Source organism: Aedes aegypti, chromosome 3, assembly GCF_002204515.2.
Source record: "Aedes aegypti strain LVP_AGWG chromosome 3, AaegL5.0 Primary Assembly, whole genome shotgun sequence".
Classification (NCBI taxonomy): Eukaryota; Metazoa; Arthropoda; class Insecta; order Diptera; family Culicidae; genus Aedes; species Aedes aegypti.
In genome coordinates this window covers 320,780,096-320,793,209 of record NC_035109.1, presented here as the reverse complement: position 1 = coordinate 320,793,209, position 13,114 = coordinate 320,780,096, and the positions used below count along the sequence as shown (strand labels likewise).

The window sequence follows — 13,114 nt, the reverse complement described above, 5'->3', positions numbered from 1 at the left end:
CAGTAATTGTGGGTTGCCCTTAGCAACGGGTGTTTTGCTATTTTCAAGGCTTTTTGCCTACAGCAGCGATGGGCGTGAGTTTCACTGGCTTCGCTGACTGTGATTGGCTTTGCTTGGCTACTGTAGAGGGAATTTCAAGATTTTTCCCAACCCTGATCACAAGGGTTAACATTATTTGAGCCGAGAGTTTCGAGATTTCATATATACGTAGAAATAGGGAAAAAAAAGTTTTTTTATAGGATTGAATTATCGTTATGAAAAAGAAGGTTTATATTTTAAAAATATTCAAACAAGAGTGTCGAGTGACTGAAGAGATATGGCCAGTCCTAGTTATCTCATTAAGATTGTTAGCGAATGGATTTCCCAATTTATTACTAATGACCTGAGAGAGAGGAGACAGCTGGCTTAGATTGCGAGCTCCCAAAAGTCAAGGGAACCTGTCATCAACTGTCACTGGAAAACCGCACATTCGAAGGGCAAAGCGTGAAAAACAGTCCAAATTTGGCCAAATTAAAACTGAATGTGATTCAAAATTCAGGTTGTTTTCCAAAAAAAAAGTTGTATATTTAAATATTGTCGATTGGACTCGAATTGCTATTGATTTTTTTTTTATTTTATGATCTTTTTGATAACAATTAAGATTTGAAAATGGTTTTGACCCAGTTTGTGCTCTCCGAACTATTGTGCACAACCCAAACATGAGAAGAAGAAATCAAAGAAGCCAAGAAAACAAGCCAGTTGTCAGTGAGCTGTCTCCTCTCTCTCAGCTAATGACTGACATTCCAACAGCCCTTGAGCTACTTCCGAAGACACCAACCTTTCAAAACATCAGGATCTAGAGACATCATATGTTACAAAATTTTGCATTCTTATCCCATATAGTGCAAATCAGAAAAAGCGCCCTACCGGCCAAGTTCTCAACTAAAAGTATGATCCTCAACTCCTAGAGGTAGATCGTACTTAGCACTGAAACTTCGCCGAAGACAGTACTGGGGATTTTTTTTATTTCCGTACAAAGTGGGCCGAAGGGTCTCAGATTTTCATGAAACTTTTGCCACAGGCAGGGCTCATCAATATACATATGAATAAAAAAAGAGAAAAATTCAGGGTCGCCTATTTTCCCGGAAAACTCAGTTGGAATTTTTTTGTTTTCCTCTGACACTACTTACTTTGAAAAATCATAACTCAAGAACGAAGCATCGTAGAAACAAAGTTTTTTTTTTATGAAAATGAAAGCAAATTTTCTCAGGAATAAAAAAAATATATTAACTGGAAAAAGTTTTCCACAAAACTTTCCACCGTTGAGAAAATTCGTAAAGAAAAGCTGGAAAAACTATGTTCCAATTAGTGGAAAACTTTCAAAAATATGTTTTTGAGAAGGTAATTTCATAAGCTTTAATCGCTGAAATTTTTGAAATGTACTTTTTTTTTCGTTTTTGAGTTAGGGCCTATTTTGTGGAAAATGACCATATAAGCCTTTTCTTTGAAAACCCATATTTCAATCGAGATGCTAGTATTCGAAAATCAGCAGAAATTAATAACGCCAAACAATTTTTCGACTGGGCTGGGTCGCAAAAGGTGAAAGACCAATTTAAAAAAGATTGAGAATTTAAATTGGTCATCATATCACCTAATAAGAGGAACTTATTAGCTATCGCCACGCATATAACAACTAATACTAACAGCTAAATACAACAGTTTATTCAATACCAAAACCAGCAGTTTGTTGATACAGGACAACACCGATTTCGTTTGGTAAAACCTAGTGTGAAACTTACATCGATTGTTTTTTCAAGTTTTTATATTCTGTCTGTAATTGTGTCGTTTGCGTGATTTCGTCTTGATATAACATTTCTCCAGAGATATATTTCAAATTTACCACTGATAACAAATCACCCCCTGCACCATACTTAGCCACATGTTTCTCTGTGTTTTTATCTACCCCCAGACTGACGGAAGCGCACCGGAACGCCATCCGGGCGATCCGAAAAATCAAGTACTTCGTCGCTCGGCGCAAATTCCAGCAGGCCCGCAAGCCATACGATGTCCGCGATGTGATCGAGCAGTACTCCCAGGGTCACCTGAACATGATGGTCCGCATCAAGGAACTGCAACGGCGACTGGACCAAACCCTCGGAAAACCGGGCAGCTATCTGGCCGGAATCGATCGAGTTGGCAACATCAAACCAATGACGGTCGGCGCTCGGCTGTATCGCGTCGAACAGCAACTATCTGTGATGGATAAGAAATTAGATCAATTAACCCATGCCATTAACTCAATGACGATGCAGCAGAAGATGATATTACCCCCAATGCAGTCGCAAATGTTCCAACAGCAACAGCAGCATCAGCAACAAATGGCCGTTGCCCTTAGCCAATTGCCACCTTTGCAGCTCCCTGCGGCACCCTCGCAAGCGAACTCGCCAACGCCGACCAAATGCCTCGAAGATGATGTATAATATTGGTTCTAAGTTCCCCTCTCCTATCATCCTGTCTAATCCTCCTTCAAACTATGTAGCAAAGCAACAGAAACTCACGTAGGGGTTTCAGATATCAGCATCTCTAAAGTAGGGAGACAAGATGCGACCGATAAGCAGCAGAGACCTAGAAACATAAGACACAGTGAGAACGTGTGAGAGATAGCAGTTAAGTAAGCAAATTCAGTCTCTAGTAGTAATAGTTAATTAAAGAAAGTGGTTTTTAACAAATTCAACTCTTAATATTAACATAAAAGAATAGTAGCAATTTAAGAGTGGGAGATGAACAGAGAAGAGCAAGATGCATTTAATACCAAAAAAATACTTTAATAAATTACAAGTTAAGTAAACTAATGAATGAAGCACAACAATTAAATTTAAAACAAAAATATAAATCGTTAAACCGTATTTGTCGATCCTTCAAACTTCTCACAAAACCAAACAAAAAAAATACAAATAGCAAAAAATTAGAAAACGAACGCAACCAAAACTCAAAACTGTACATTGTCGGAAAACGAAACAGAAAATTTCACGATGGCCTATCGAATCCAGCGAAAAGCACGACAAACCAAAGCCACCACCACTTGATTGCGGAAGGAAACAAAAATCCCGTGCTTCTCAATAACACAAAACACGAATCTATCAGTGTAACAGCAGGCGTTAGTGGACTTTATTGAAACCAAAAAAAATAGAAATTGAGGAAAAGACGCGTTATGGTAAGATGACAAGGAAAAAACGGCGACGAAATGGATCGCGATAAGGGAAAAATGAGCTATATACCTAGAGGAAGAGCCACATTGTGAGTAAAGCGACCAAGTCGCACTTTAAACTATTCTAAACGAGTGTAGCGTGTTCTAGAGCTATTTGGTTTCATATTGTTTAATTACTTTTTACGAAAGCATACGTATTACGTTTGTAGTTATTTGAGTGGCACTAAGCGGAGAAGAAAAATTACTCTTCTGGTATAGTACTTTATTAACCTTCCTAATACATTAACCTTCCTTATGCAATTGAAGTCATTTTTTAACAATTAACACGGTAAAGAAATTACAACTTTGCATAGAAATCAGACACTTCGTTAATTTTCCTAACTTTAAATTCTTTTTCTTTTTTTTTTATTCTTTTAGAATTAAACGAAAGATATAAGAAAAAAAAATCTTGAAGATTGATTTATTGTATGATAGCGTTTGCAATCATAGGATTGATCTCCTTTTTCAGGGTCCCTGAATCGGCATCAGAACATCTCGGAAGTACCTTAAAACGGGGTAACTTTGATAATGCGGGTAACTTTGATAGTGCGTAACCCACCGCATACTAAATGAAATATCATAATTTCTGTTAATCAGTTAAGCAAAACGAATGCAAAACTAAAGAATATTAGTATGACAGTTCATGTTAGAGCGGTTTTCATTTGAATCAAGAACATTTTAGGCTTTTTATACGAATTTAAAAAATTTACACAATTTTAACATTTTCGAAACGCTTACAAACAATCTGTTCTACGATCACTATTTGATGTAGTTTTGAATAGATGGCCACTTATCTTTGATAGCCTAGTTATCATAGAACTTGAATACGGTCTCAAATCTCGTAGCGAAAAGCATTTTCACAAACTGGGACCATTTTTGTAATCTAAGTCAGAAATTTCCATATAGCGTTAAACGCCTAGAGGTATGCAATGCCCTACAAATGTTCGCTATTCATTCAATTTTGTTCGAATCATACTCCATTATCAAAGTTACCCCAAAACAGAAAACCAACTTTCGATTATATGAAAAATTATATATCCAATCAAAATAAATCTTTTGCCAATTTATCGACTGTAATTGATAGCTAGGATGCCAGTACTTGTTTTAAAAATATAAATTGTAAATCTTTGAAACAGCATGCAAAAATATTCAAGTTTTCTTCGAAAAAACTATCAAAGTTACCCCGTTTTACGGTAATTGTAAATGACCCTGTGTTGCAAGAAATTACTCAATTTACTTCATAATATACCTGACGACAAATCTTAAAGAATGTGTGTCGCATGATATGTGTTGCAATCATTGGATTGATGTTTTTTTTTCAGGATTGCTCACTTTTTTCAGGAAAGTACTTGTAGATGTTACTTACAATTACTACATTTTATTATATTTCCTTCGTGAAATCTTGAAGATTGATGTGTCGCATGGTATGCTTTGTGCTGATCAAATTTTGGTGATCCAGGAATCGGTATCAGGGAACCCAGAACGGGCCAAAATGGTTCCAAATGAGTTGAAAGATTTGAAATATACTAATGGTTTATGATTCTGTTACAAATACTGTAGTTTTGTTTGATCCGTTCAAAGTAATTATGGAAATGACTACACGCTTACTGGGAAGTACCCATTAATGGGTAAAAAAGTACCCATTTTCAAGTAAAGTGGCTTAACTCATTAAAAGAGTAAAGTTGACTTACCCATTAAAGAGTATTCTCTTCGAACTTCAATTAATGGGTATTTTTCACCCTTGATCTTTGGTTCAAACATGGGTAATAAAACCCCATTATTTTGTGAATGCTACTGGGGTTTGAGGTTAGGAATTCTCAAAATATACAGAAAAGAATTTTTCAACGATTTAAATCAACGCAAATACATTTATTCCTCGTATTTCACACCGTACTATAAATAATTTAAAATTACTCGTGTATCTAGGTATGCTTTGGTTTACATTGCAAGAGCTCCCGGATTTCATTCCTTATCCAAATGCAATTTTTCTCGAGCTGCTCTCAACGCTCTGGAATCCTCCACGAAAGGTACCATCTTGAGGACTACCCCAGACATCCTGGAGATCACTTCAGTGGTCTGTATACGGAAGCCATGAGCTAGTCATTCAAATATCTGAAACAAGAAAGAAGATTTTGAAGATTTATTTACCGGGAAACTTCCGTGTCTACTGGAATAACTTACCTGTTAAAAAAGCGTATTCGATATTTTTCGGTCATAGTTTGGATTTGATCTTATTTTCGCGGTAAAACCATCTATTTTCGCTTGTGAATTTTATTTTGTCCGTGATATTCACTCACTAACCGGCTGGAACAAACAATATTTGAAAATGACGGTATTGTTGTTTATCCGCGCTTCGGAAGTATCATGTGTAATATTTACCCATTATTTTAACAGGTAATGACACTTCATAATGGGGTTAAAGTACCCTTCTTTATGTCATTGAGAAATACCCTGTTTCTGACAACTTCATACTAATCATAAAAATGGGTACAAGAAACCCATTTAATGGGTACTTTCAAGTTAGCGTGTATGGAAACTGACCTTCGGACATACCTCACGGAACATCCAAATGAATCAGGAACAGACCGTCCGACAGGGGTTCCCAGTACAGGTCGCGGAATTTAAATAGTGTTGTTGTGTTGTGTCAAAATTTTATTGAAATCGGCTGAAAATTATTGAAATTAGAGCCAAAAGATCACGAAAACTTTATTGTAAAAATAGGTCAAGGACGCAAAGGTTAATAGAAGTCATGCCATAGACCGAATACAAAAAAGGTTATGTCCGGATATTCAGAACCATTTCCTATCTAGCCAAATCAGGGTAATTTTATGAAAAAACATAAAAGTGTCATTGACGACTCAATATTCATGGTTCTTTTGCCTACAAATGAACAGATGCTAACCCGTCGACCAACATTTTCTTTTTTTCACTACCGATTTTTTGGAGTTGATACAGTTGAAAGAATTCCTCCAAAAGTTCTTTCAGATATATTTGAGGATTTTTCGAAAAAAATTCTCCTGTAATTCTCCCATAAATTATATCAGCTCAAACAACTACAATTTTAAACGGAACGTATGCTATTTTGTTATGTCTTTATCCAACCAAACAATACTATTGGCCTTCCTTACCACACCAAACTCACAAATAATGTAAAAAAAACTATTAACACTCCCCGACGAAGCAACAAAGTTTGCTCTTAACAACTCACACTGGACCAATTTACTGCAACCTCTGCAACTTCCTACCAAGCCAGTAAAACCGGAGCCTTATGACTTTTAACCTCACCGTCGCCACACATCAACACGGATTCCGGCTTTCGATAGCCCTAGATCACAATAGCAAGAAAAAGTTTGATTACCTACTCCTTCAACTCCTACCTACACAAAGACAGAGGCGAAGCCATTGTATAATAAAAGGAAATTGTATGGTTGGTTCCTGGAATTCGACTGGGACAAAGTTTTCGAACAATAGCGAAGTCTGTCACTTGTTTTGTACCCAAACTGTTTCGAATCACGCGAATTAAAACTTTGAGTTTGCTGTTCCATGGAATGTTTCTTTTGAGTTGCAGTTAATTAAACATCAGGGGTAAACTAAGAAGTTGATTTGGAAATGTTCTCTTTTTTCCTGAATTATACCATTATCATCATAATCTTATGTACCACCACATACTTGGGTGTGGCCATAATCACTATTAAAAATCCCTAAATTAACATCAAAGTTGCATACAGGCATTATAATAGCATTACAAATGGTGAAGTGTCGAATGACAACACGTTCGCATGGAAACCCTATTGTTGCATCATTAAAGCTTGTACGCCTGATGCATACTGGCATCAAATAAGCACTATATTGGCTCCATATTTACATGTATGGTATGTTTTAATGCTATCCAGTGTATGTATCAAATAAGTGACCTTCAATGATCCATTATACGAGATTGTTGGAAAATTTTACTTTTTTCAGGCACTACTTTTGAGTGAATTACCGTTTTGACTCATATTCCGATGGTATTTGTAAAAATTTCAATTTCTTAACAAAGTCTGACTGTTAGCTGTTAGGTATGCCGATAAAAATATTTCTTTAAGCTTGTTTAGTATTGTTTTTATAAAAAGTATGGAACAATATTTTGATTCATATGCCGAACACTACTTTGATTATGTCTCATATTCCGAACACCTTGATTCAAATTCCGAAAGGCACGAAGAAATCAAATTCAAATGAATAATTTCACAAATAAATTCATCTGAGCTAGTTCCACTGGTCTCGATCTAGAGAATCATCTCTACTCTCGAGGTACAAAATAGATTGATGGACGTTTGCCGGAATTGCAATCGACTGCCATATCCTGGTTATTTGATGACATATTTCAGCGAAACATTTCAACCAAATCGCCATACAAAATCCGAATGTTCGGAATATGAGTCTGTTCGGAATTTGAGACAAAACGGTATCATTGATGCGGGGCACGATGCACCGTTTTTGGGACAAAACGCACCACAACATTGAGGCAAGACGCACCTAAACAGAGGGGCAAGATGCACCGTCGTGTTTTGAATGTAATTTTATTCATAAAAAACACGAATTTTTAATGATTATCGCTTACGAGATTATGCAATTGTGCATAAATACCTACGTTAGTAAAGACCAAATGACCAAACTTTCATGATTGTAGTTTATTTTAGAATATATCGTTCTGCCCCGACTAATGGAATGTATGTTGCCTCAACCGCGAGCTCGACAATAAATGTTATGGAAAATTGAAATTTTGTTATTTCGCCAAATAATCTCATCAACAACAAAAATTGGGTGAAAGCAACTGACTTTTCTCAAATGGTCCAATAGGCCTTTTCATGTGACAGGCCTGTGTATGCATTTGTTTACATCGGCGGAGGACCGGTGCATACACGGGCATGTCATTTCCATAGAAGTACTGTCAAAGTGCTTCGAGATCAGCTGATTTTAAACGTCAAATGAAAAGGCCTATATAGGCTTTTTCATGTAACAGCTCCGTGTATGCATTTGTTTAAATCTGCCGAAGAGCGGTGCATACAAGGGACTGTTATTTCCGAAGAAGAGCTGTCAAACAGCTTCCGAATCTGCTGATTTGAAACGTCTTGTGAAAACGCCTATAGGCAGATTATCGACATGGATGGAGACACCCTCTTCTGTGGTGAAGGAGAGCTCGATTGGCTTGTCAGATAGATCGGCCCCGAGACATCTAGTCTACTGTTAATCGCTGCAGTTGGTATTCAGGTTTTTAAAAGCGCTAATGGCTGCCGCAAATAGGCTCGCTTTCTGGTAGGGATAAGTCGTTTTGACGTTTGGCTTGGATCTTTTTATATCCAGCTTTTTACGAGCGCTAATGGTTGCTGTAAACGGGCTCACTTTGTGGTAGGGATGAGTCGATTTGACGTTTGGCTTGGGTCATTTCATATTGAGCTGACCCAAGCCAAACATCAAATCGCTTGATCCCTACCAGAAAGCGAGCCTAGATGCGGCAGCCATTAGCGCTCGTAAAAAGCTGGATTGGATTTTGGTAAAAATTGAGGCATATTATTTTGATTTTTTGTATCTATTGAGGGTGGTTCGCTAAATTTTGTTTGAAATACCGAAACCTCAGTTAAATATTTATTTACAGTACGATTCTGGTAAGAAAATTTACCGAACAACGAGAATAAATCTAAGTGTGTATAAACATATAAAATCCAAAACTCAACACTTGCAGAAAAAAACGAATTAAAACGTATTTTATATGTTTATTTTAAAACATCCTAATTAACCACCTACATTAGACAAAAACGGTCTTCTACAAAGTTGTTTGTATTAGTTAAGCCCTTTGTTTGGTGTTATTAAAAATTAGGGTGGACCACATTTTCTTAAAAATTGTGTAACTAACTTTCTTATTTGTAAAAATTATATTATATATGCTTCAGCAAAATTGTAGACCATTCAATTTCAAGCAACTTTGCCAAAAAAAGTTTCTTTTCATCTCTTAAATTGACCGATTTAGAGCTTTTTTCCTACGGTTACATAGGGTGGTCCGAACAAAACTGGTTTCCTGGCTCTAGAGTTTTCAATTCAAACTTCTCATCAAAGTAGTCTATGAAACACTTTTAGAGCTTTGAAAAATGCGTAATTTGGTGAGTGAAGAAACTCGCTATCTCCTTCCGTTTAGAAGTTATTCTTGTTTTTCTCTCAAAAACATGGCTACTTTGATTGTGAATATCTCTGATTGGGGCAACATAAAAAATATCTTTTGACGGCATTCAAAAGACACAATAAAACTGTTTATTATATCAAAAAATTACAGATGTGTTATTTTTGTAACTCTAATAAAATGCCTTGAAAAACAAAGGATTTTAAGCAGAAAAACTTTAATAACTTTTGAACTAAAATAGATATCATCAATATTTTTGCATGAAAATTTGCGTTTTGTTAAGTTCTTAAAGTCGTTCATAGACCGCTTTGACGAGAAATGAAATTTTAGACAAAAATGATCTTCTACAAAATTGTTTCTAAAAATGTAAGCTTACATACTGTGTCATTTGAAACTAGGGTGGGCCACAATATCACACATATCATGTCATCAACTTTTTTATTTGCAAAAATACTGGTATATGCTCTTTGGCAAAGCGGTAGAACTTGAAATTTTGATCAACTTTGCCATAAAAAAGTTTTTCTGTAGCTCAAAATTTGACCAATCTAGAGCATTTTTTCCTAATCATCGCAGGGTGGTCCAACAAAAATAAGTTTTTTCAACTCTAGTTTTCTTAATATTAGTTTCTCGTCAAAGTCGTCTATGAACGACTTTTAGAACTTAACAAAACGCAAATTTTCATGCAAAAATATTGTTGATATCTATTTTAGTTCAAAAGTTATTAAAGCTTTTGTGATAAAAAATATTTGACTTTCAAGACGTTTTATTAGAGTTACAAAAATAACACATCTGTAATTTTTTGATATAATATACAATTTTATTTTGTCTTTTGAATGCCGTCAAAAGATATTTTTTATGTTTGCCCCAATCAGAGAAATTCACAATCAAAGTAGGCATGTTTTTGAGAGAAAAACAACAATAACTCCTAAACGGAAGGAGATAGCGAGTTTCTTCACTCACCAAATTACGCATTTTTCAAAGCTCTAAAAGTGTTTCATAGACTACTTTGATGAGAAATTGGAATTGAAAACTCTAGAGCCAGAAAACCAGTTTTGTTCGGACCACCCTATGTAACCGTAGGAAAAAAGCTCTAAATCGGTCAATTTAAGAGATGAAAAGAAACTTTTTTTGGCAAAGTTGCTTGAAATTAAATGGTCTACAACTTTGCTGAAGCATGTATAATATAATTTCTACAAATAAGAAAGTTAGTTACACAATTTCTATGAAAATGTGGTCCACCCTAATTTTCAATAAAACCAAACAAAGGGCTCAACTAATACAAACAACTTTGTAGAAAACCGTTTTTGTCTAATGTTTCATTCTAAAGCTCAAAAAGCATCTTTCCGCGTAAAACTGATTCCTGGACCATAGTGCAGTGCAGTGAACTACAAAAGAATCGTAACATTTCGTTACTTAGTTAGTAACTTGATATGTAAGTAACTAGACTAACATAATTTACAACAAACTATCCTTTCCTCAATCCCAAAATACAGGTATGACATTGTATTACAATGCTCTAATATTTCTAAATGAAAAACTATTCATTTCACCATTTCACGATTGAGGAATTTTGAAAATTCTTTGAAAATTTTTCGTAGAATTGCTACATGCATAGTTAAATAATTGAAGATAGCACACTCAATTGAGAATTCCAAATCTCGGCTAATTTGAACCGATATTGCCACAGCCGTGTATTCGGTTAGCAAATTTTATGAGATATTAGAAAGTGAAAACCAAATATCAGTAAACCATGCTTAGTTACTAAGCTACTTTAAAATTTGTAAGCTGAAACTAGGTTAAAATTATAATGCGCCTTTATCGCTTTGATATTTCTGGCATACATAATGTAAGTTTGAGAGATATTTTCTAAGCATGAAAGTTTATAATAATAGTTCAAATCATTTCGTAGCCTTTTCTTATGCAAGTTCTGAATTGTAAAGATTTTTGATGTCTATGTTAGTTGAAGTATTCTGATAAAATTGCACTGCTTTTCAATGCATGATCAATGATCAGAGATACAAAATATACATATTTTTTTGTAGAATACAATTTTTTTACAGAATATTGAAATTCATTTTGTCTTTCGAATGCTATCATAAGATATTTTTTATATTGGCCCCAATCAAAAATATTCACAATCGAAGTAAGCGTGTTTTTGAAAGAAAACAAAAGTATCTTCCAATAGTAAAGATATGACGAGTTCCTTCACTCACCGAACAACGCATTTTTCAAAACTCCAAAAGTTGTTCCTAGGTTACTTTGATGAGCTATTTGAACTGAAAATGCTGGAAAATAGTTATTTTATTATTGGAAACGAACTATCCTGTGGCTGAAAGCCTTACTAATGAAAAAATTTTAAAAAAAATGGACCACCCTATGTCAACATAGGAAAAAAAAGCTGTAAATCGGTCAATTTAAAAGCTACCAAAATTTGTTTTGGAACAGCTGCTTGCAATTTGAAGAGCTACAACTTTTCTGAAACATGTATTACGATTGTTAAGAAAATTTTCCGGTTTGCGGTAGCCGCAGAGTTCTGCCGCAGCTGTCAAAGTTCTACCGCAGGCTTCTAAATCATTCCATCATTGAACCAAACAGTTCAATCATAGTATGCTTGAAAGAGAAAACGCTATGAAAAATAGCAACAAACAACGGATCATCAAGACGGTATCCAAGGTATCATTGAAACCTACTGATGATTCACCAGTGCAAATCAGTGATGTGACAGCTGCGGTAGCTTTTCGTTGCACCGTAAAACGGAAAGTGTTCCCTAAAATTGCAATATACCAACCATATTTTTTCATACTAGTCACAATTAAACATATTATAAGTTTGTAGAACATCGAATTTGTCTTGAAACAAAAGTAGCTTCAATTAACAGTTTTCTCATTTTTTTTCCTCTTTTTACTAAAAAAATCATCTTTGTTCGACCATACTTCACGAATATTTAATTATTTCCAAATTTATTCACATCCTTATTAAACCAATTCATATGTTCTTCTAAACTGTGTATATAACACATTTAATTAAAAATCGTTTCTACTCAGTTATTTGACAAAAACTTCCCAAAAGCATTAATATATAATGAAAAATACCTAATTTTCCAAATTTTGTCTAATTAAACGTTAATACTTAAGCTTAAACTGATTCTTTATAGTATCAATTCTTGATGGGTCTTATAACAAAAATATTTTTGCAATTCATAAAAAAATATGTGCACTATTCAACTCTAGTTTTAACGAAATGCTTTAAAACATCAGTTAAATAGCAAAAATGTAATTTTGGGCAAAAAAACAATCCAAACATTTTGTTTTTTTTTTTTTTCATTTTAAAAATCATGTTATTGGGTAGTCTTTGTTGAATAAGTCAAGTCAAAACAATTTTTAAATTAAATGTGTTGTATACACGGTTAAAAACAACTTAATAGCCGGGTTCTAAAGCTATTAAAAAGATTTGGAATATGTTGAATATTCATTAAGTAATGGTAAAACAAAATGATTTTTTTAGTAGGTGACAAATTTTGAGAAAACAACTTTTTACTAAGATTAGCTTTGATTTAGACAAATTTGATGTTCTTCAAATTGTTTATAAATTTAATTTTGAAGGAAATGATGCTGAGGTTTAAAATTTGGTTAGAAAAATAAATAAATTATTAAGTCTTTCCTGAAGGTCATATTTTTTTTAAATTGGAAATACAGCTTCAAGTAGTTTGCACCACCTATAAATCTTAATAT

General features: G+C 34.5%; 1 protein-coding gene across 1 annotated transcript in view; it reads left to right on the top strand.

Annotated features, from left to right (window-relative positions):
• The window catches only part of LOC5571969 (potassium voltage-gated channel subfamily KQT member 2), a 494,691-nt gene extending 491,860 nt beyond the window's left edge, over positions 1-2,831 (top strand). The window contains exon 10 of the mRNA XM_021849685.1: positions 1,949-2,831. Coding sequence (XP_021705377.1) covers positions 1,949-2,459 — 511 coding nt within the window. The 3' untranslated portion in view covers positions 2,460-2,831. The remainder of the gene's footprint in view (positions 1-1,948) is intronic.
• The last annotated feature ends 10,283 nt before the right edge of the window (positions 2,832-13,114 follow it).